This window comes from Mustela nigripes, chromosome 3 (genome assembly GCF_022355385.1).
Source record: "Mustela nigripes isolate SB6536 chromosome 3, MUSNIG.SB6536, whole genome shotgun sequence".
NCBI lineage: Eukaryota > Metazoa > Chordata > Mammalia > Carnivora > Mustelidae > Mustela > Mustela nigripes.
Window position 1 is genome coordinate 196,744,297 of NC_081559.1, and position 23,699 is coordinate 196,767,995.

General features: G+C 66.3%; 1 protein-coding gene and 1 long non-coding RNA gene across 5 annotated transcripts in view; one reads left to right on the plus strand and one right to left on the minus strand.

Annotated features, from left to right (window-relative positions):
- ZC3H3 (zinc finger CCCH-type containing 3) overlaps positions 1-23,049 on the minus strand; it is an 82,464-nt gene extending 59,415 nt beyond the window's left edge. For all 4 annotated transcript variants that reach the window (XR_009403303.1, XR_009403302.1, XM_059395291.1 and 1 more), the window contains exons 1-3: positions 22,963-23,049; positions 20,319-21,633; positions 18,915-19,111 (exon numbers count right to left, since the gene is read on the minus strand). Coding sequence is in view for 2 of the 4 variants with exons in the window: in XM_059395291.1 (XP_059251274.1) it covers positions 18,915-19,111; positions 20,319-21,633; positions 22,963-23,008 (1,558 nt within the window). In the remaining 2 variants the exon portion in view is untranslated. The remainder of the gene's footprint in view (positions 1-18,914; positions 19,112-20,318; positions 21,634-22,962) is intronic.
- Positions 9,233-14,195, plus strand: LOC132014353 (uncharacterized). The gene is made up of 3 exons (XR_009403301.1): positions 9,233-9,457; positions 10,026-11,198; positions 11,620-14,195. It is a non-coding gene; the product is annotated as an uncharacterized LOC132014353 (long non-coding RNA).
- Positions 23,050-23,699: the final 650 nt, after the last annotated feature.

Here is a 23,699-nt window from a genome sequence, read left to right on the forward strand (position 1 = left end):
GAGCCGCTCGTTCCTATAATTATGGTGCGTGAGCCATCGATCGCGCCGACACCTGACCCGTCTGTATGAGATGGCAGTAGTTTGCTCCGTGACAGCTACTATAGATTATGGGGGGGGTCGACCCTCCCCTTTTAACCACGCTGCTATGGGGGGAAGGGGGAAAGTGAGCCCTTCTCACCACCCACCCACCCACAGGCATGGCCCAGAGGGCAGGGAAGCCCGCCCAGCCCCGGGAGCTCAGGAAGCTCCCCTCCCCCACACCGGGAAGGTCAAGGCGGCGTGTGGCAGGCAACCAGGGGAATCCAGGCAGGGAGAGAACCTCCAGGCCAGGCACTCCAGGTGAGGGGGCCGCCCTCGCCAGGAAGACGCCCCACCCACCGGGGCCCTCCTTCACAGGCGAGGAGCACGGCTGAGAAGCTGGGGAGCCGGGCCGGCCTTGGCCACTGCCCACCCCGCCCGCAGCAGACCCCAGCGGCTTGCTCCCTGAGGCGCCCCGGCGGACCTTGGGCAGAGCAGCTCGGCCAGGATGTCCTGGGACTGGGCATCCCTTGACCTGCCTGCAGCCGCCCGGGCTCCAGCACCTCGAGACCACCTCCCGCAGCGAGGGCCGACCCTCCTTGGGCTCAGCAGGCCCTGGAGGGACTGCGGCACCCCAGGGCAGCGTGTGGGGAGCGCACGGGTATGCGGGGGGCACACGGGCGTCAAGGAGCAGTCGGACCCATCAGGGCACAGGGACCCGCCATACTGCATGCTGGGTCCTGGGGCTTCAGCCTCACGGAGAAGGAGCTCATGCCCCGGGGACCTAGCCCACGCCTCCGGCCTTACCACGTGTCACAAGACAGGCCTGCACCCTCCTGTGTGCTCAGACCCCAGCCCTGATCTCGGTGACCCTGGGGACCCCTCAACCATCCTGAGCCGAGGCGGCTGCTACCACCTGCGCGCCCCCACCGGATTTACTTCAGCCCGTGGTACTCGGGGTCAGTCGGCCACAGCAAGAGACCGAGCCAGACCAGCCCACAGCTCCCACTTATGCGGCCTGGATGCCCACACACTACGCGCGGGGGATCGAGTGACCCGGGCCACAGAACGCCTTCAGGAGACAACACAGGCAACACGAAGCTCCAGAAGCGACTGAAGACCAAGGAAGAGCCCCAGAAGGAGCGGACTTGGCACAAGGCAGGCTGTTCGGAGGTGCGGACCCCGGCGCTCCGCCCCCCACGCAGGCCAGCCTCTGACAGAAGGCCGTCCCCGGGAAGGGCCAACACCGTCCTGTCCCTGCAGAAAATTCTGGCAGGAACTTGCTCATTCATTCATTCAGCAGATTTCTGGCAAGACCTGCTATGCCCTGGGGAAACGGCAGGGGGCACAGAGGGCCCAAGCCTCCTACGGCAGGTGGGCCTCCCGCAGGCCCTGCCGGGAAGGGCCCCCCAGGGCACACATCAGAAGAGGCAGCGGCAGCACCTACAAGCCCGACCCTGAGCGCCCGTGGGGTCCCTGCCAGGGCCCAGCCTGCACAAGTCCTGCCCCCACCCCGAGCTTCAGGGACTCTGGGGGCCAGGACCACAGAAGTACTGGAACTCCTCTCGAGACAGCCCCGTTCCGTGCCCGACGCAGGGCCCAGATGACCCCCCAGTCCCGCCTGCCCGATGCCAACCGCTTTCCCTCCTTGCCTGGCAGGACCCAGTGCCGGCAGCCCGTCCTCCCTGTGACCTAGATGGGACCAAGCACAGAGCTTGGTCGCCCACCAGGCCCTGTGCAGGTGAACAGAGCTGACCCCAGCACCTCCTCCCACATCCCTACCCCTGCCCAGGGACAAGACCTGAAGCCAGCCCAGCAGCAGAGGCCCTGGAGCAGCCCCAGGGTCCCAGCCAACGCCTCCTGCCTGTGCCCTGGCTAGGGCTCGCGTGCCCAGTGCAGGGGCCCAAGGCCTCAGCCCTAAGTGCCAGCCAGACCGGGTGCCGGCCAGCACCTAATGGCACGCGGGCCCCCCAGTGCGTGCCCTCACGAAATGGCCAGTGCTCTGTCACCTCTGCACCCACTTCCGTTTGCGGGCCTGGCCCACCGGGGCCAGGAGAGACAGCCTGAAAGGTACAAGGTCAGTCACATCCCTCAGCCCGGCTGAAACCCCAGGAGACCAGAGGCTCTGAGGAGCGATGTTCGGGGGGGTCCTAAGTCCCCCAGTGAAAGGTGAGGCCATGCCCACACTCACTGACAGCACCAAGGCCACTCGAGCCAGGCCGGTACAGCCAAGGGGACACAGTTGGCCCACAGTTGGCACCTGCTGCCGGGGGGGCGGCTGGTGGTCACGAAGGGGCTGGACGTGCCCACCACGCCCAGACAGACAACCCCGCACTCTCAGCCGCGATGCGGAAAGGGCCAGTTCCGTCCTGGGGGCCGGGGGCAGGCAAGGCGCAGAGCACTGCGGACGGTGACTCCAACGGCGAAGCCACTGGAGCCATACAGCCCCTGGGAAAGGAAGGGCATGTGCAGAGCCTGCCTCCTCCCGGCTGACTCCCGTCCTCTCCCTCAGGGATGGGGGCACAGCGGGGGGAGCTGCCCCCACAGGCACAGCAACCCCAGCCCGCAGGGCAGCTGGCACAGCCCCACGGGTGTATGACGTGCACGGGCTGCAGCCATCACAGGGAACTGCCCAGGGGATCCCCGGGTCCCTTCTCCCAGCCTGACGTCACCAGGGCAAGGCCTGGCCAGAGTCCATGGGCGCTGGGGAGCTGCCAGGTGGCCTGCGGTCCAGGCGCCCAGGGGAGCCCAAGGCCTCTGGCCAGGGCACAGTGTCCCACTCGCCACAGCAAGGCCTTTTCTCGGGTGACCCCACTGCTTCCTCTGAGCCCAGGCTAAAGGGAGAAGCCTGCCAGGTGGCCTGGAAAAAACCTCTAGAACGAGCAGCGGTTGCTCACAGAAAATCACCGCATGCCGGTCCTAGAACCCCAGCTGCCAGGCTGGCCTTTGCTGGGCCAGCACTAGGGGAAGGGTACCAGCCAGGTGGGCCACGCCCTGGCACGCTCAAAGATGGCCCACCTCTGCCCCCAGGGCCCTCGGCACAGGGCAGGAGCCCCAGAGCCCAGCCCACGGCTCCCCAGCAGGAGCCCACAGAAGGGCAGGCCGCAGCTGCAGGGGGAGCTACAGGCGTCAGGCATCAGGTATCAGGAAGGAGGGGGAGCAGAGAGGTCAGAGGAGGGGCCGTGTATGCGGGGCGGGCGGGGCGGGCAGCTGCAGTGACAGGCGGACAGACGCCCACCACATGCTGCCCCCACACACTCCCTGACAGCTGCCGCTGCCCCAGGGTCCGCACGGTGTCCTCACAGGGCTGGGCTCACGCGCTCCCAAGCACTAGAGTACACCCCTGCAGAGCGGTGGGGTACACCCCTGCAGGCAGGCTGGGTTTGCAGACAAGGCGGCAGTCTGGCCGGCCACAGGGCGCAGACTCAGCAGGGATAGGAACGCGGTGGCGAGAGCAACTTTGTGACCGGCCCAGGCGTCAGGCTTCGGCAGGGCACCCCAGACACTGGGCAAGGGGCTCCGGCCCAGGGCCTGTCCCAGCTCCTCCAGACCTCCCAACTCGAGCGACGCCCAGACACAGAGCAAACCTCCCACAGTCGCTCTTGCCCGGATTCTGAGGTGGGGCCTGGGGCTGGGGAGCTGCGGTTTTCCAAAGCCCCAGGCCTGACCATCTCCGGTGGACACCGGGAGGTAAGACTCATGTAAGCCCCATGCCCCCAGACACGCCAGCCCCTGCTGGCCCCCCGGCACCCCCGGCGTGATCCAGAGCGAAGACCACCCCCCGGCCCATGCCCCGCGGAGCCCAGGGGGTCTTCTGCCTCAGGCAGGTGCGGACCCCTGGGGGTGCAGTTCCCACGGCCCCTCACACAGACCCCCTGCCCTCCCCCTCCCATCTTGCTGTCTCCCCAGACACGCGAGGACCCGGGGTCACCACACCCCCAGCCCCGAGAGAGGAAGCAGCTGCCCAACCACCAGGTTCGTGACCACACCGCCCCCCAGGCACGCACGGGGCTGCCTCCACCCAGACTCGGGCCTGGGAGGTGGAAGCCGGCTCTCAGCCCCGAGTGGGGAAGACTGCAGGCGGCGGCACAGACACGCCACGCTCCCCCACGGAGGCCGTCCGCGGCGGCCACGGGCCCTGCAGTTAGGCACGACTTGTGGAGGGCATCAGCCTGGAAGGGGCGTGCCCCCAGGCGCAGCACGTGCCCTGCCCACTGTTGCCCCGGCTTCCTGCGGGGCCAGGGAGGGCGGAGGGAGAGCAGTAAAACTTGGAACCTGGAAGAAAACTCCACGACCTCGTCTCAGCAGAGCCCAACCCCTGCAGCTCAATCCAGTGCACGGAAACACGCCATCCCCCTTCAGGGCCCACAGGTGCCTCTCTGACGAGTCTCGTTTCCTGTGACTCACTGCAAACTTACTGCCCTTTGGTCTTTGCAAGAGCCTGTCCCTTAGCACGGCCCGGCCCAGCCCTTCTCGCTCGCTGCACCTGCACCTCTAAGGACAACGACCAGAGCGGTGCAGGCAGACAGCACCCGAGGCGGAACCCTAGTCCCCACGAGGGGCAGGTCAGGCAGTGGGATGGGGGCACTCTTCCTTTGGGCCTGTGCCCTGCCCAAAGAGGCAGGGGACCGAGGGGACCGAGGACTATGTCTCTGCTCCCCAGAGCCAGGCAGGGGCAGGGCACCACAGGAGGCCCTGAGGAACACCTGGCCAGGGGACCAAAAATCAGGGCACCCGGTCACCCTGGCCTTTCCCATCGCCGCCCACAGCCCAGAGCTGGCAGGCAAAGCCGGCGGTCTACTCGGCCTAGGCCTGGCTGTGACAATTCAGGGCCCAGCAGGCACACGGGAACCCTCGGTGCACTGTGTGCCCTGCCCTGGAGGCACCTTGGAAATGAGGGTCCCCGATTCCCTCTCTAAGAGGTCTTGGCCCAAAACAGAGCCCCATCTGCACGCCGGCTTATGTCCAGCTTTGTACGCTCCCAGGGCCAGGGGAGGGCTCATCGCCCCTGCCCAGCTCAGGCGGGCCCTCTGTTGTCCCACAGCCACAGCCCTTGCCACGGCTCACACCACGGAGCGTGCTCCCGAGGCTGCAGCGCCCCGCCGCGCCCCTGCACGCGCCCTGCCACTTCCTCGCTCTGCCGCTGACGCCGAAAGGGCAATTAGGAGAGGAGCTGCCAGAGCCCATCACGGATCTGAGCGGCTGGAAAAGGCACAGCACAAAGGAAGCACAGCAGCTCCAGAATTAATTCGGGAAGCGCGGGGGTAGACCCCCGCAGAGCAACAACAAACAGGCCAGCCTGGGCAGGTGGGGAGTGGGGGCATGGCGGGAGGCAGGGACAGCAGCCTGGGGGGCACACGGGGGGGGGGGGGGGTCTGCACGGAGGCCCCAGGGCACTGGACGGCCACAGACGGGCAGGGCAGGCAGAAGGGGCCACACAGCTGTCAGGTCCCCACCACAGCCCACAACGTGAATGAGCTGGGAGAGGATGCGGGGGCCGGGGACAAGACCCTGGCATCCCACAAAGCCCTGTGGACCCCTGGGCCGGAGACAGCAGAAGGGCACAGGGCCCTGGGGCTTATCCGAGGCTGGGGCTCTGTCCTGCTGGGCCTGGGAGGCGCTCAGGCAAACCCAAGAAATCACTGGACACTTAACAGCAACAGACTTTGGGGCTTACGGTTGCTGCGTGCGGCTGTAGGTTCCTCTGAAAAATTCCATTTGTTCTACGCACCCACCAAACCTCCTCGCTGAAAGGCTACCGGAGTGAGCAGGAGAGAGCCGGGCCGCACGCACAGTGCCAGGCGGCTCCGTCTCGGGCCCTCACAGCGGGGCCTGGGCTCCACCTGCAAAGTGCTCTGCCCGCCGCCACCCCCACCCCCTCGAAGGCCACGGCAGGCGGCCTGGAGCAAGGGCCCTCACGGTAAACAGGTCATGGCCAATGACCTCGGGGCTCGAGGGAAGCCACTAGCGCCTCCCAAGCACCCAGCAACGGGGCGGAGAAAGCAGGAAGGCTCAACGCGCAGGGCCCAGGGCCTCAGGCACCGTTGCCAGGATCGCAACGTCTGCCCAGAAGCTCGGACAGCTGAAGAGGCGTCTGCAGGGGACAGCTGAGCCCACTGTTTCTGAGACACCCCAGGTGTCCGTCCGTTGGCAGAGCCACCTGCACGCCCCCAGCAGGACAGACCCAGCGGGCCAGGGAGGCCCGTCCTGAGGGGCTCCATCTGTGTCCACGGGGTCCTGCGAGGACACGGAGAGAAAGGTCCCCGCACACCTGCAACACTGACGGAGGCATCAAGAGACGTTCTCCGGTCAGAAGGAGGGAAAGCGGGACAGGAGAACGCACAGGGCCATCCGGGCCGACGCCGCGTCTGTAAACCGGCTGGAGAGGGCTGAAGCCCAGGGAGAGCCAGGGCAGGGCAGGTGCGGCACAGAAGTGGGAGGGGACAGAGCCTGCGGGTCCCTCCCGGCATCCCAGAGGAAGCACAGCGGGCGGCGCGACCTCCGACCTCCGCGGTGAGAGAGAGCCCAAGAACGCCCAGTGCGCGGATTGAGGGGAAAATGGGATAAAAAAAATCTAGAGGAACGAAGAAGAACGGAGCACCTGGGCGGCTCCGGAGCTCAGCTCAGGCCCCGCATGGGGCGCCCCGCAGGGGTGAAGCCACGCAGCCGACGGCGAGAGCAGGATGGACAGAAAGCCTGGGGGGAGGCCGGAGACGCGACCAAACACGTTAGTGATCACAGTAAGCGTGAGCGCGCCCGGTCTCGCTTTAGGAAGACAACTTCAGGCTGCAGTTAAAGCTCTTTGCCGCACGTAAGAAGTCTCTGAACGTAACGGAGAAGCTGAAAGCACCGTGCGGCCGCATCGGGTACAGACGACACTCCCGTGTGTGAGCGTGTCTCCCGGTACCCGCCGGGACGGGCCGGGGCCGATGCCGGCGTCACAGAAAAGAGCCTTCGAGGCAAGAATCGTTACTGGAAATAATGCACATTCACAACCTTAAAAGGCTGCATCCGCCAGGTAGACCTGCCGGCCTGAACTCGCAAGCCCTCGGTGCATTGGCCGCCGCCGGCGCCCTGCAGAACGGACCGCGGAGACAGCAGGCCCCCACCAGCACGCCTCCGGCCGTGACCGCACGTGGTGAGAGCACCCCCGGCCTCGCCAGCTGCGCCGGTAGGGGCAGGAGCCACACGGTGAGTGCCCGCGCCCCACACCCGGCGGCAACAACCCCGCGACCTCCACAGCACACACTGCCGGGACTGGGCACACGGGGCCCCAGCACCAGTCTCAGCGCACCCCAAGGGCCTGAGCTCCCAGCGGTACGCAGGCTGGGCTGAGGCTACAAAGCAGCAGCCACAAATTCCTCCGAAGCACTCACAGGTTTGGGAATGACACAGAACACCCTCGGGTCAGGGAAAAATTAGAAAAAAATTTGGAGGGAAACAGAAATCACTAACTTGCAGGATACAGCTGTGCTTAGGAGAAACTTATAACGGACAACTGCCTATTACTCTTTATAAAAGATTTTATTTATTTGACAGAGAGATCACAGTAGGCAGAGAGGCAGGCAGCGAGAGGAGGAAGCAGGCTCCCTGCCGAGCAGAGAGGCCAAGCTGGGCCTCGATCCCAGACCCTGAGATCATGACCCAAGCTGAAGGCAGAGGCTTAACCCACTGAGCCCCCCAGGCGCCCCGGCTGCCTATTTCTCAAGAGACCCGGGCCACCCGTGCAAGCACTGAGCAGGGCACGCTGTGGTCCGTGGGGGTGTGGCTCTGACTCAGAACGGCAACCCTCACCCCTACCCTCTGCTGCCCACCTGCTACCCCTCGCGAGGACCTGTGCAGGCCCCCAAGGGCACATGCGCCTGCCAGCACTGATGCCCAGACAGCTGGAGGGCTGAGGGGACTCTGCAGCCATTCCCTCCTTTACAAGCCAAGCGAACAACATGGCGTGACCCCCCCCCCCCCAGCATGGCACCTTTCCCCTTTAGAGCACAGGAGTAAGGAGAGGAGGCTAGAGAACCCCAAAGGAGAGACCCATTCCAGGCCTCCTTGGCGAGATGCCCACCACGGCCCCCTGGAGCCCCACGCCAAGCAGAGGAGCCGCAAGGGCAGCTCGGGCCTGACTCAGGGCCACACCGCTAGCTCGCTGCCGGTGGGCAGGGGGCCAGGCTGAGGTAGGCAGGGGAGGGGGCCTCCGTGCGGGCCCCTCGGAAGCCACCGCCGCCTCACCCTGCCCCTCCCACGGGCCCACGCACCAAAGACACAACCTTCCGGCTGCAGAGCTCCCAGAAAGGGAAAGACTCCAGGACTGCCGCCCCCCACCCACTCAGCTCTTGTCCCCCTCCAGAGGACCAGAAGGCCCAGCCTGAGGACACCGTGTCCCTCCCACCCAGCCGTCCCCAGCAGGAAGAGCGCCACCGGAGGCTCAGAGCCCAGGAGCACCTCTTCCCAGGCAGCTCTCAGCACCCCTCCCTGGGACCACCGTCCCAGGGCCAGAGACGGACACTGCTCCGCACCTCAGTGGCCCCAAGAGGACGATGCTCTCGCATCAGTGCTCCCCCAGCAGTGCTCCTGGGGGCTCCAAAGCCACACTCTTGCTCCTCCTCCGTCACACACATGCCTGGGCCGAGAGGTACCAAGGGGCCAGCTGGGTCATACCCCCCAGCCCAGAGCCCAGGTTCCAGCCATAAATGCCACAGGGAGCCACAGACAGCAGGTCGTGTCCACAGGCCCCCGCCCTCCCAGGGCTGGGTGTAAGCCCTCAGTCCTCGAGGAAGGAGTCTGCCACGCCAGCGAGCCCAGGACAAGAGGGGCACTGAGGGGCCACTGGCAACGAACCGGATGCACCAGACGCCCCTCGGGGCCACCCCCACCCACCTCCGCACCCTTGTCACCTGCAGCTACAAGGGACACACCCGCTTTGCTCCTGGTGGTTGCGCAGGGATGCCGGCACAGCCTGGCCATCAGCCTGCACCACGGTCTTACCAAGGACCCAGGGCAGGGCCTGCGGACGAGAACAGAGCTGGGGCTGGGGCTGGGGACAAGGAGCAGGGAAGCGCTAGACTTTGCTGGTCACACAGCAGCCCCTGTGCCTGCCACCCCTCCAGCCCCGGCCCCGCTTTGCGGGGAGGCCCAGCATTTGCTCTGTGGCTGGCATGGAGCCCAGAGCATCGCCCCGCCCTGGAGGCGTGGCCTGCAGGCCGCAGCAGGGGCCTGGGCCCACGGTCAGGTGCAGGCTGCTGCCCACAGAGAGGAAGGCCCTGTGGCTCCCCAGCCTCACTTTCTGCCTCTGGGAGTCGGATCACCCCAGGCCCAGCTCAGACAGCCCACACTCAGCACACTGAACTTGGCAGCCTCCGTGTGAGCCCAGCGCCCGGGACCGCTCTGGTCTGCGTTGCGCACGCCCGTCCAGGCAGGAGGAGCCCGGCAGCGGACGGAGGTAAGGCAGGAAGACGGTCCTCACACTCCGCGGATGAAGCCAAAGGGGCAAGGGCCTCGCAACCAGCCACCCCGATGGCTGCGGGCCTCCTGCCGCCTGTGCGCCTCCCCACGTCCCTTTGTTCTAGGCTCTTCCAAGGGAAGGAAAGCCCGTGTTCCGCCACCGGCCCTGGGCATGCTGTGCTCACTGCTCGGGCCACCCCGCACTGCGTCCCCAGATTCCTCGCCAACCTCTGGCCCTGTGGAAGCCCTGGCCAGGCGGGTGCCCCCACCCTGCTCCCTGCCAGTGGGCCAGTCCCTCCGCCTCTTCCTTCTGCCACAAAGAGTCACATCTGTGCCGCCATCGCTCCCTCTCATCCCCACACTGTGGGCCTTTGCTGCCACAGATGTAGCAGCACGTAGAGCACAGTGACCCTCAGTGACCTTCACTTATCAGAGGCAGAAAGGGCACAGAGTAGTGAGTAACAGGAAGACCAGGGCCCCACACGCGGGGCCGGGAAGCACCGGCTGAGCTGTCAGCTTTCACACAAGGCTTCCTTCCCTGTCCTGCCCCGTCCCCTGCCCTGCAGCACGAGCCAACGGGAACCAGCACTTCCTTCCCGCTATGACCGCGGCCCAACATGCCAGCACACACGCGACATGGGAAACGGCCGGTCAGGTGGGAACACGGGGACCCCTGATGGGGACCCACACCCACATGGACTTCTGGCTTCCTCGAGCCCTGCCCTGGAGGGACCCCTTCAGCACAGAGCACGCCGAGGTCCCAGTGCCACTGCAGGTGCCACGGCAAGGGTTCCGTGGCAGGACCGGAGCTGGGGTGGAGGCTACTGCAACAGGAGGCGCAGGACCCCAGGCCTGGGAGAGGAGCCTAGAACATTCTGACAGCCGTGGAGAGAGGTGCCAAGTTCCAGAGGCCCAGAAGGCCGCACACTCCTGCCCTTGGAGGCAGGCGAACCCACAAGCTCTCACCAGGTGTCCCCACTGAGGCCGGCACGGTGCCCCAGAGGTGCAGGTTTAGACCCGGGAAAGCTGGAAGGACAGAGCAGCCGGAGGGTGGTGGCAAGAGGAGCCCCAAGGCCGAGAGGGAAGCTGCGCCTTCGTCCTGCACCCCAGTGCCCACGGATGGGCAGGCACCCGCGGCCCCGGCTGAGAGGGACCCTCACGCCAGACGTGGGGTTGCTCCAGCCTCAGCACACCCTGACCACCAGGCCCAAAGCGCGGCCCAAGCTGTCCCCAACCCGGGGAGACCTTGGCCCACGGAGGGCTGCTCCCATTCCGCAGGGCCAAACACCGTCCTGAGGGCGTCTCCCCCACCCCCCAGCCAGGCCGGCTTCACTTCAGGGTACCACTTGGGAGCCCCCAGCTCAGGGGCAGTCACGACTTTCCTAGAGGCGCCGAATCCACCCGGGGCCACGGGAATGCCACGCGCGAACACGCACACGTTGCCGTCCCACGCCAGGCCTCGTGGAGTAGCTCGTAACCACGGACAAAGCACGATCGAGGCCACTGTGCCCGGTAACTCACGCGGGGCTCAAGGGGCTCGGCGCTTTCTGTTCCCTTCCGAATGCGGGACCGCGGAGCTGACAGCTCTGGACGCGTGGCCCCTGGTGAAACCGCCCAGGCGTGCTCCAGCCGGCAGCGCCAGCGGCCAGAGCCCTCTGCGGCGGGACTGTCTGGCAGCCGTCCTGGCCCAAGCCCGCGGCCACCCGGCTCCCATGGTCGGCAGAGCGGCCCTGTCACAGGTAAGGAAACTGGAAGTGAGTGAGGCTCCGGGGGCCCTCAGCAAGGCCACAGCACGCACGCTGGCTTCCCAGCACCCAGGGCACAGGAGGGACGCGCCTTGTGGAAGTCCCCCAGCCCTGCCCCCCCCCCCGGTGCCCCGCCCCCGCCATGATGGCACTGGCCCTGGGGGACTCAGGGCCCTCCTGGGCCTGCGGCCAGAATTACTGCACACCCCTGCCTGCAACTTGGGTTCCAAGGGAGGTGTCCCCTAGTGTCCCCTGCAAGTCTCCCGCTCACACACGAGCCTACAACCAGTGGCCTGGGGCAAACTCAGCAGAGGACAGCCAGCCAGCGCAGAAAGGTCCCGAGACCAGCCCTTCGTCATGCCGCAGAGGCTGGCCCTGGGCAGGCACCTCACCCGTAGGTTTCTGGGCTCCCCAGGCACCGTGCACCGGAGTCAAGCAACAGCGTACAGTGTGACGGTCAGGCCCACCCAGGGAGGCCACCTGCACAGAGGGTCCAGCCCAGGGGTGCAGCCACTCCAAGCCGCCCCCACCTCCAGCCAGCCCAGAGTGCCCCGCAAACGCCTGGGGTGAGGATGGGCCTCTCTCCAGCAGAGGCCCAGGGCAAGGCCCGAGGCTCTGCTCTGTTCCTCTCGGCCGGCCCCCTGCCTGGGGCCTTGAGGCCAGTGCAGACCTCCCAAGAGCCCCTGCCAAGCAGCAGGTTCTGGGGCTGCCTCCTGAGACCGACGCTGCAGTGTTGCGGCCTGATGCTCCCCGCCCAGCCGGCTGTTGCTTGAGGGGCAGCTACAGGACAGAGCCAGCAGCAGGAGCAGCCCAGGCCCCGTGCGGGCGCATGCCCAGCAAGAACCCCACAAACGTCCCTGCACAAACTGCACACGCCTAGCTGGGCGTCCACACTCAGGATCTGAGGGTGAGCCTGCTCTGACCTCTCCAGAAACAAGGGGACAGCCCCAACGTGGGCCCTTCAAGCCCCCGGACCGCGTGCCAGGAGACTCGCCTAAGGAACCAGGAGCAGGTGGACAAGGAGCAAGACAGCCCGGGGACGGGTCAGGGGATGGGGGTGGGGAGACACCCCTCCCCTGCAGAGCAATCACTGTGGGGCTCCGCTTGGGGGCTGGGGGAGGTACAACAGTCAGCTAAGTGGCCTGGGGAGGGACCCAGGTACAGGAGGGAGGTGGGGGGGGTCCAAGGGGAGCTCCCGTGGGGAGAAACTCCCGGAGGACTTCCTTGGAGAAACTTGGGACACAGGAAATGGGTATCCCACTTCTTTCTCTTAAAGATTTTATTTAGGCGGCTCAGTGGGTGAAGCATGTGCCTTCGGCTCAGGTCATGATCTCGGGGTCCTGGGATGAGCCCCGTGAAGGCTCCCTGCTCAGCGGGGGGCCGGCCTCTCCCTCTCCCTCTGCTCCTCACCCCTGCTCACATTTCGCTTACTCTCTCTCTATAAAATAAAATCTTAAGATAAAAAAGACTATTTATCCTGAAGGGGAGAAAGACAGTACACGAGACACTGAGGAGAGAAGCAGAGGGAGAGGGACAAGCAGATGCCATGCGGGGCAGAGTCCAAGGTGGGAGCTGGATCCTACGACCCCAAGATCGTGACCTGAGCCGAAACCAAGAGTCAGGCACTTCACCTACAGAGCCCCCAGGTCTCCCTTAGGTGTCCCACTTCTGGCTGGAGTAGGAGGGGCCCCCCCAACACTGGGCGATCCCCCCAAAGGAGCCTCTCGCTACATACCAGCACCAGGGGACTGTCACTGGGGCTGCACAGTGAAGACCCGGTGAGACCCCCACAAGGCGCCAAGAGTACAGCTGCCTTTTCTGCCAGTGACCTAGGCCGAGTGGACACGCCACAGAGGGGACAGCAGCCTCCCCGGACTACATGGCTGATACGGCGGCCTAAGCAATGGGCAAGCTCTCACCCAGAGGCCAAGTGGCAGCACAAGGCCTGGCTCGAGTGAGAGACTTAGCCACCCCCAGGTCTGCCTAAGGCCATGATAAGTGGGCTGCAGCCCCACCCTGGCAGCCCCGAATGACCTCCAAGACCCCCACTCTCAGCCACTGCACCAGCCGCTCATCTGTGACGTCTTGGGGACGCTGGGCCAGCCCCCGGGCTCAAGATGAGGCAGGGGAGGGGAGGAGGGCGGGCTGCCACTGTCCTGGGCACGTGAGCCAGAGGGGCTCTCCCACCTGAGTGACTTCTGGGAGGTGACACGCGCCCATCCAACCACGGCTTCTCCTCGGCACACAAAGGCCACCATGTCCAGGTGGCAGGGAGGAATCCCATAGCCCATGGCCGCCGTGGAGCCCCCCAGCCTAGGGCACGGGTGCATAAGCACGGGTCAGCGCCCATTCTGCATACAGGAAGCCTGCCACCTCAGGATGGGCCGAGCCCCGGCCCTGGGCCCTGCACGGAGCGAGAATCAACGGGAGCCGCATATGCTGTCAACACAAGCCAGGACCACTAACTGCCACAATTACATGGGTGGTAAATCAGAAACCATCTTTGAGGTCTATAACAAGCTTCTTCTCTGCACTTTCTCCAGCGTCTGTCGGCCCTGAGACAGATCAAGCAGGGTCTCTATGCAGCCACAATATGGTAGACCCCACCAACCCTCAGCAAACCAAAGCCCTCTAGGGCTCTTTCTTGGGTATCATCTCTTGATTCTCCCCTGCTGCCAAGAGACTCACCACCAGGAGCAAAGTGAAGGGAGAATGGCTAGAGGCAGAGACAGGAGGCACAGGGGTGGGGTGGGGGGTCACATAGTGTCCCCAAGTGACCACCTGCCCTACCCCCCTGCCAAAATCTGACTCTGGGTGGAGTGGGCAGGAAGGTCTCAGGGCAGGGGAGCTGGGGAGAGGAGGCAGAGGAGGGGAAGCAGGAGGAGGAGTGAGGCCGGAGCTTCACAACGCTCAGTCCCCAGGCGCAAGGCACCAGCGGCCACACGGCTGCTGAACAATGCAGTTTTGAATTCAATTAAAGCGATTATCTGTTGTGCCAAATAAATTGTGTACAGCATATATCCTGCGGCACTTTACACCTCCGGGCTCATTATTCCCTAACTGTTTCCTCCTGTTTATGCGCTCTCAAATTAAATTGCTGATAATATGCGCCAAAATAAAAAATGAGCGCACCTTGTCCCAAGAAAATTGATTCTCCCTTTTCCTGAACCGGCGATTGCCAGGTTTTATATACTCTGCTCCTGGTGATCATTAGTAATTCAATTTTCTTTTTATTAGCCCCCTTATCTGCTGAGCAATATAGTGGCAGAGCTGACCTCTTTCGCGCGGGTAAATGTTTAAAATCTTTTCCCTGATTAATTTTGCCAGTTAAGAAAAAGAGGAGAAATGGCCCGGCTCTTAGCCATCACAATGAATAAAGCTTAATGTTGATTGTGATGGAATTTCTAACGCCAGGGAAATTGATTGAGCGCGGCAATTACACGGGAACAGGAGCTCCAGGGAGATGGGATCGCTCTCTCCTGGCCACAGCCTTTTGGTTATTTAAAACAATCCAATTTGCAAGGATAATTATGTATTAGTGTTTTATCTGCCACTTGAAATGAACAGGGGAGTTTCGATACTGGCCCAGCATTAGCAGGTTATTGCCGCAAATTACTTGATATCTGCTTTCTTTCACATAAAGAGGAAATTAGGCAATCAATTACCAGAAAGAGGTGGGCTGAGGGGGAAAGAGGGGCGAGTGCGCCCTCTGCTGGCCACCGGCGGCCGGGCCGGGCTGAGGGCCGGCCCTGCCCTCCCCCTCCCCCTCCCCCCCTCCGCCAGGCAGGCGCCCACCGGGGGTTGGGTCCCTCCCCTACGTGGCTTTCACGGAAGTCCGGACCTGGACCAACGATCTGTCCGAGGAAACAGGGAAGAGAAGCCTCGAAGCAGCCAGTCCACCGCAGGGAGGCACCCCTGACCGGGCCCGGAGCCCCGGAGGCCTGGGTCTGCACCCTGGGTGTCCAGAGAACCAGCCGAAAGCGGCTGGCAGCTGGCTGGGGTGCCCAGGAGGCTCCAGCCCAGAGCCTGGGGGCCGGAAGGGGGAGCAGGGCGAGGAGGAAGACGGAGAGGGAAGCCGCTGGGCCCTGCGAAGGAGCTGCTGAGGGGAGCTGACCGCCCACCCCGAAGCCGCCCTCAGCCCAGTGAACCCTCGTCCTCGCTCCCCGCCCTGCCACAGCGCCTCCGCCAGTCCCGGGCTCTGGGGCTGGTGTGTCTGGAGCCTCCTGCCCAGTGCCCCAGCGTGTCCGCGCAAGCACCTGCCACCCAGTGCCCCAGGGTGCCCGCACATCTGCCATGAGGGCCCCGGCCACTTCTAAGAATGAGGACCCCGCTCCTTGGCCCAGCACTCAAGACCTTGCCGAAGGCTCTTCCTGGCCCCCTGCCCCATCCAGGCCCGCCCTCCCTCTGGCCTCAGCCCCCAGCCCCGGGCCTGCCACACAGGACCTCCCTCTGTTCCTGCCACGCAGCAGAGCACATCCCACCTGAGCCCCTCAGCGGCGGGCGCACTGTCCACTCCCCCCCTGCCCCCACAGGCCTCCATTTGGCGGTCATCTCCTCGGGCGCCAACGGCCGGTGCCAACGGCCTGCCTAAAGCAGCCCGCCCCCCGCACAGCTCTCCACTATGTGACCCGTTTTCTTTCCTTGGGGCGCGTCGCCCCCCGACCCAGCAGCACCCGCGGCTTGTTTAGGAGGACCCAAGTGGCTGTGCTGACACTGCAACGTGGCCCCGCAGATGCACGACCCCCAGCCCACCTCCCCGCACCACGGCTGCTCCGCGCCCGCCTGCTGGCTGGACGGCAGAACAGAGGGCGGGCAGGGGACAAATGAACGGAGGGTGACGGAGGACGGACGGTGGTAGGTGGAGACAGACGAGGGGCGAACAGATGGGGAACAGGTCTGGGGTACAGAGGCGGGCAGATGCACACTGGGGGGCGGAGGGTGGACGGACGGGCAGATGGGACGGACGGATGAGGGAGCCTCCTCCAAGCCCATCCCCCCACAGGCCTCTCCCCATCCTCTCCACGGTGCTCCTGGGGCGCCTGAGTCACGGCTGTCACATCCTTCCATAACCCCAAGCTCACCCGCTCACCTCCTAGTCCAGAGAAGCATGCAGGCAGGGCCTCCCGCCACTCAGCAGCCCCCGCAGGAGGCAGCCTCTGCACAGCGCCGCAGCCGGACTGCTCTGGGCCCCGCGAGAGCCCGTCACCCCAGGCCCAAGGCACACGGTACACAGCAAGTGGGCCGGCCACACACCACCTTCCACAGCTCCCTTTAATCTGCGCAGCGTCCCCACCGGCTCCTTAACTATCTGGACCGTCGTCCACCTAGCTGCCAGCGAGGGCCCTAGAGCACCGTGACTTGCGTCCCTGTGTGAGGGTGCCAGCCCCCGTGTGGCCAGAGTCCTGCTCTCCCCAGTGGCCCGTGGCCAACAGCTCCTGCCGCGAGCCGGGCCTCCGGCAGCCCCCGGCACAGCGGGCAGGAGCACAGCAGCCCCGCCGCGCGGCGGGAAAGCACAGCTGTGCCCGGAGGGTCCCGGGGCTTGTCCATGCGTTGCCCCTTCTGGAAAGGAGGCCTCAGCGGCAGGCCTTCAGCACAAAATTTCTCCAAGCGAACGGCACGCCTTCCTCAGGGCTGCCTGCCACAGAGGACCGCTGCGGTCAGGCCTGTCTGTCCCCAAACCAGGTTCCCTGGGGGCAGGGACAGGACACGCCTGGCCAGGCCACAGTCAAGGCCAGCTCAGCTCAACTCCTGGAGAGCAGCAACACCAAGAGCATGGGCCAAGTGTGCCCATCTGGGACGCCCCGCCAGCCCCTCGGTGCCACCCCTACATCAGGACCAGGAGTCCCTGGCAGGGACTGATCTGCAGGAACCCCACCGCCTCAGCGCCCAGCTCAGCACCTGCTCTACAAGCACTTGCTTCCGTGCCCCACAGCTGCCCGGCGGTCCTCCGGGAATCCTGTGCTCCGGAGCCCCCCGGCCCCCAGGCAAGCAGCCTCCGCCCGGGACACTCCTTCCCCAAACCGCCTCGCGCACATCCTCACCGCACACCCCTGTAACTCAAATCTCACTGAAATACCACCATCTCGGGACATCCGGCTTAGCCGCCCGTCGCCGTCTGCCCTGACCCACTCTCCCTGCGCCAAGTCAAGGCGGAAATGCCTCGGGGCCCCCTGGAGCCCCCGCACCTGGAGCAGCATACGAAGGGGCCCGTGGACACACCACCAGCCACAGCCAGGCCTGAGGCCCATCACCGCCAGCAAGTGGTCGTCCCCATGCGAAGGCTCCTCTGTGGGGACAGATCTCTGTCGGCACCTTCTCCTCCGCTCACTCGACCTCTCTGCCCGCTGAGACACAGCAGCTGGGTGGAGCCGTGAACCCCTGCACAGGCCTGGACGCCCCCGGGCCCCACTTCCTGATCTCTGTCCTGGCGGCCCCAACCTCCCCGGACGCGCAGCCACCTGCTGCCGGCCTCCCAAAGCAAGGGTGCTCTCAACCAGTCCTGCTCCGTCCGTCCTGCAACCGCCTGGCCATCGGTCCATCCACGGCCTTCAGCCCGCTCCCCGTCAGCTCCGTAGCCAGAGCCTCAGTGCAGCCCCCTCGCCGTGGCCACCAGGAACGCCGCGGGGCTCCCTTTGCTCCGTCCACCCGGGACGGGGTCTGCACTCGCTGCGGCAGCCAAAAATCAGGTGGGGGCCGGCAGCCTTCAGCCTCGCGTCCTCACACCCTCCCGTGGCCCCTGTGTCCCGCTCTCCCGCCACCGGCTCCCACTTAGGCAGGCGCTCAGCTCGGCCCAGGCACAGCCTCCTCCCGGAGAGGAGTCCGAAGCCCCGATGGCCCCTCCAGAGGCTCCCCAGACGCCTGGCATGAAACAGCCATCGGGTTGCAAGTGCCAAGTCTGAAGAAGGCCCAGGGCCCAAACCCCATCACCTCCAGGCTCCACGTGCACCGGCCCAGGGAGCCACCACCACGCATCTGCCAGACGCTCAAAGGGGAGAAAACGGGGCTACCACAGGACACGGTGCACCCCGAGCAGCCCAGGCTCGCCAGGACACAGCGTCACGGGTGATCCCCCTCCTCCAGATCCCGAGACCACCGAAGCGTGCCAGCTCCCCCAGTGTGCTGCCATCGCCGCTCCGGGGGGGGCCACAACCCACAATGTCCCCCTGCCTTGACCCTTCACTGAACACCAGCAACTCAGGAAGGGGCAACTCGAACTCCTCCCAGGCCAGCTCAGGGTTCCCAGGGGAGAGGCAGCAACCAACAGGAAGAGGAGGGTAGGCCTGTTGGCCCAGGACAGGCGGCAGAGGCCTAGGATAGGAGAGCCCGGGGCAGCATACACCGCCCCTCCTCCCCCTGCAGGCCGGCGAGGCTCCCGCCCTCTCACCCACTTTCTGGCTCCTTCCACCAAGAGAAACGTGACGAGGTCTACCAGACAGACCTGCTAAAAAGGCCACCACACACCTGCCCAGACGTACCTCCCCCACCCAGAGTGCAGGATACAGCGGCCCAGGCCTTCCCCTCTGCTCTCCAGCCTGAGCTGTCCCCTGCCAGCAGGCCGCGTATTCTCAGGCTGGAGCGCTGACCTCGGGCACTGCCGGTGGTGCCTAACGGGCCAGCAGAGCAGAGCCAGCGGAGACGGAGGGAGAGGCGAGGCTCACAAACCGGGCACCGCAAGGGCGAGCCTTCCAGAACCCCTCCTCCGGGTCGTACCTTCCTTGCCGGGGAGGTGGGCCCGGCCTGGAGGCGGGCAGCACAGCCGTTGCCTGGTGACCTGCATCAGCCCCTTGCTGGGGGTCCTCCTCGGCACGGGGCTGCTCTTGCCCCGGAGGGCCTGCCTCCGCCGCAGGCTGAACTGGCTCTTGGCAGTGGCGGCAGGTGGGGGGCTGCTCTTCTTGTCCCCGGGAAGGCTGCAGAGACAAAAAGCAGGCAACTCCCAATGGGCGCCCTCACGAAGGCCGTCCTCCCGCCCCCCGCGCCCCCCCCAGACCCCAGCACCAGAAAACCAGCCCTGGAGGCAGCACGCCCCTGCGGGAACCAGCCCTCCACCGCCTGAGCAGCAGCCGTCTGAGGGCTGTCACCTGCTCCTCCCCTACAGAGCCTGGACCCGGGGCGGAGGGAGGGCGGCCCCAACCCTTGACCCCCACCTGGCGCATGTGCTCCAGGTCTCCCTGGGCTCCCCAGGCCAGATGAACTCTCCAGTGGGGCTGGGGGAGGCCCCAGGGAGCCACAGAGAAGGAAGAGCTGCCCCAGCCTCCCGCCATCTCGGCGGCAGGGGCTATTTCCCACGGCTCCCCCTTCCACACCAGCTGAAACTCAGGCAGGCCACCGTCCAGAAAAGGCAGGGGAGCCCATGTAACCTGGCACCTGTCTGGGAGAGCAGGGCCAAGACCAAGGTCAGACAGCAAGAAGGACCTCCAGAGCTGGACTCCCAGCGAGAGCAACTCTGCCCTCGAAATGAACAGCTGCCGGGACCAAGCCCCGGGCCCCAGCCCCAGGCCCCAGCCCTGAGCCCCAGCCCCGACCCCAGCCCCGACCCCAGCCCCGGGCCCCAGCCCCGAACCCAGCCTCGGGCCCCAGCCCGGACCCCAGCCCCAAACCCTAGCCCCGGGCCCCAGCCCCAGCACCACTCTTCAGCCTCTTTACAGTCCTTAAGGCCAGAGGGCCAGGAGAGTGACACCTACTCAGTGAGACAGGAACTCACCTGGCTACTTGGACAGGGAGGTACAGACTTCCTCCCTGGTGCACCCTGGATCTGGGCTGGATGGAAAGCCATCACTCACAAACCCCGTGGACCCCAAGTTTTAAAAGCTGCCCGAGCAGCCTCCGGTCTCTCACCAGGAGAGGGGCTGGGCGTGTCGGCACTCGCCTCCACCCGTCCTCTCCGGCTGGGCCCCCGCTACTGAGCGATGAGGGAGAGCAGTAACCCCAGCCTTGCTGGTCCTGGGCACGAGAATGCCAGCACACATGCCCCGGCCCAACCCCGCGGCCAGGGATGCTTCTCCTCCTCCCACGCCCCCACAGGTAGGCCGTCCCAGGGGTGCCGCACACCAAGCAGGGAGCGCTTGAGGCCCTGGCCTGCCCACACGGGACCTGGGGTGGCGGCAGGGCACCCACCTGGCAACAGCCCGCCTCCGGACGATCTTGGTGCGGCTCCTCACTTTGTAAGCCGAGAGCGGGGTCTCACCGAACGGGGGCTTCAAACTGCTGGGGCCCACAGCTGCTCTGTCCCCTGGTGGGGACCGAGACGGGACCGGAGAGAGCTGGGAGGCGTGGTCCTTGCTGCCAGCTTCCGACTGCCAACGGAAGGAGGAGGACGAGGAGGCCGAGGGGCTGGATGCTTTCCACTTGTACTTGCTGGGGGAGGCCCCGGCCGTGGAGGACGCCGCCGACCTCCTGGGCCTGGCATCCGGATCGGCGCCAAGCTGTGGCTTCTCCTGTTCTGCTGTGCCACAGGGGGCCTTGCACACGAGCTCGGAGGCCGCTCTGGGGCTGAGGGCCCTCCGAGGGGCCCGGGCGCTCTTTGCCGAAGCAGCCACCCACTTGTAGTTGTTCTTCCGGAACTTGGCGGTGCGGCAGGGCACGGGCAGTGAGGACTCCCGGGCCTGCCTGGGTCCAGAAGCTGGTCTAGCTGGGCTGGCCCCCGTGCCAGAGGAAGCCGGCTGATCTGCGTGGCCGGCACTCACTCTCCTGTCTCCAAGGAGGTGTGCAACACAGCTGGACACAGAGTGTGAGCCCAGCTTCCGGCCCACAGCCACGCCCCCGCGGTGGGGCAAGGTGGAGGATGGGAAGCGGGTCTTGACGGCCACCGCGCTCTCACTGACCGTACGCCGGGGCTCTGAGGGGCTGTCGCTCACGCTGCCTGCAGACTTCACCACCCGAAGCTTGCCAGCTTCCTTCTGACAGATGGGCCCGGGGTCCTCGGAACCGCAGCTCCCCTTGACTCTTCCTGGCTTTGGGAGTTGCCGCTGGGCACCCGGGGGCTCGCCCTCCCCCTCCTGAGGCCTGTGGTTGCTCCAGGGAGGGCCCTCAAATTCTTCCAAGGAGCCCCGAGGGACGCCCGCAGCATTAGCCGAACCCGGTTTTGATGGCGGTTTGATTTTGATGACCATGTTCTGATCTGAACTCAGCTGCACCTGCCTCTCCAGGACATACTGCTGGGGGTCGGGACCCTGGCTGTCCCCAGCCCTGAGGGGCGTTTGCACAGCACCATCACCAGGCTGGTCCGAGGACGCTGGGGGCCGATTCACAAGAGAGTATTTCTTGCGCCAGGCGGGCCCGCGGTTCGGAGAGAAGCCCCTCCGGCTTGGGCGAGGGTAGCCAGCACTGAAGGCCCGGCTGCTGCTGTAAGCCGGTGGTTGCCACCGGGAAGGGGCTGAGACGCCCGGGGCAGAGCCACCGCCATGGAGGTTTTTGTAATCATCGATCAGACCTGAGGAGGCAGAATCAGAGGCTCCGTTAGCCACACGGTGAACGTAAATTCAACGACAGTCCCGCGGAAGCGCATCTGCGGACTAGACTCCCCACGGACCCCACCTCACTCCTGAGCCACTGCCAGGCCGCAGTATGGGCGAGGCGGCCCGGGAGCCTGAGACCATGGACATTCCCTCGGCCCACCGATCCCGAGAGCCTTCTCCCACAGGCTCTACTTCAGCCCTACCTCTGGGTGGTTGTCCCTGCGGCAGGTCACCCCTAAGTTGCCAGGAGTATCATTATCCTGGTTCCACGATCCTTCGAGGGGACGTGCCGCTCGGTGTGAAGAGATCGGCAGGGTCCCGTGCTCAGTGCCCCAGCAAGGGAGCCCATCAGCGCCCGTGGCCCTCTGGGGGGCCCACAGGAGGAAGGCGGCCAGGAGCGCACCTTAACAGGCTCCCTGCCCGGCACACAGGACAACGAGCACGAGCCAGCGGACACCTGTGAGCGCCCACGACGGACAAGAGTGTCACACCGTCGTCCTCGGAGGGGAGAAGGGCCGCAGCAGTGGGCTGCGCCGCCACCACAGACCTTCCAAGGAAGCCCCTGGACCGTCATCCTGGCTGGGGCAGGAGGGAGCGGCCCAGGGGCTTAGAACTCCAGCAACGAAGCCGAGCTGGCCCCCAGTTACACACTCGCCCGCACGACCTGTCCCCAGGCCCAGAGCCAGCCGTGCCCTGACCGGCGGCACCCCGGCGCTGCGGGACAGAAGCCCCAGAAGTCTCCGCGGGCCAGCGGCCGACCCTCCCCACGCACGCTCTCCCGCTCCTTACGTCTTCCCCGCAGGGGAGAACTTTGAACGGGAAATTTTTCAAGGACAGAACCGCACGTCGGGTCTAAAGGCGGGAGAGCTGTGAACCTGAGGCCGAGGACTCGGGCCGCGACGTGTGCTGCGTGGAGGGAAGCAGCCGGACGAGACGTCCGGGGGTCCGCCCGCCGCCCCGAGGACGAGCCCCCCGCCCCACTGTGTGGCCCCGGGAGCGAGAGGGCGCCGGCCCGCGGAGGGGGTCGCCTCCGGTCGGTTACCAAGCGACGGCCCCGCCGCCACCCACCGCAGCGCCTGCAGGGCCCGCACTAGTCGTCGGGCGAAGCCCCCGCAAGGGGCTGACCCGGCCGGCCCGGATGCCCCTCCAGACGCCCCGCCGCCCTTCCCACCCGACCCGGCCGGGCCGTCGAGACCGCAGGCGGAGGGCGACCCGCTTCGGGGAGGCCGGCAGGGGCCCGCCGTGAGGTGCCGGGAAAGAGAGGGACGCGCGACCCGGGCCCGGCCCGACCCGACCCGACCCACCCTGCAGGAGACGGATTTGTCGCCGCAGTTGCTCCTTTTCCTCCATCTCCGGAGTCCGCGACGCCCGGCCAGGCCCCCGCGACGTCATCGCGGCGCGACTGCTTTCCCCGCCCCCGCGGGCGGGGCGGGGCGGGGCGGAGCCCGCCGAAGCGCCGAGACTGCGCAGTGCAGCCAGGCCCGGGCGTTGGCGGGGCCTCGAGGGACGCGCCGTCGCCCTGGCAACGCCCGCGGAAAGGCGGGGCCCGGCGCGCGCCGAGCGAGAGGCGGGACGACGTCAGAAGGGAGCGCCGGCAAGGGGCGCCCGCGCACCGCGGGCGGGGCGACGGCCACACCGGGCTGGTCCCCGGGGAGGCGGTGGCTGTCTCTAGACTGCGAGCCGCGGAGGGTGGGGCTCTGGGGACGCTGCGAGGGCAGCCCGGGGGCGCTGCTAACGCCGCTCCGAGGGCCCGGGCGGGAGGAGAAGACGAGAACGAGGAGCCCCGGGGTCGGGACCTCGGCCAAGCAGGGAGATTTCTGTTGTCGGTGGGAACTCGTGTGGAACAGATGTTCGCACGCTCGTCGGCCGCCGGCGCCTGAGACGGGGCGGCCGCGGCGGGGGCGGGGCGCGTGAGACGGGCGGCCGCGGCGGGGGGCGGGGCGCGTGAGACGGGGCGGCCGCGGCGGGGGCGGGGCGCGTGAGACGGGGCGGCCGCGGCGGGGGCGGGGCGCGTGAGACGGGGCGGCCGCGGCGGGGGCGG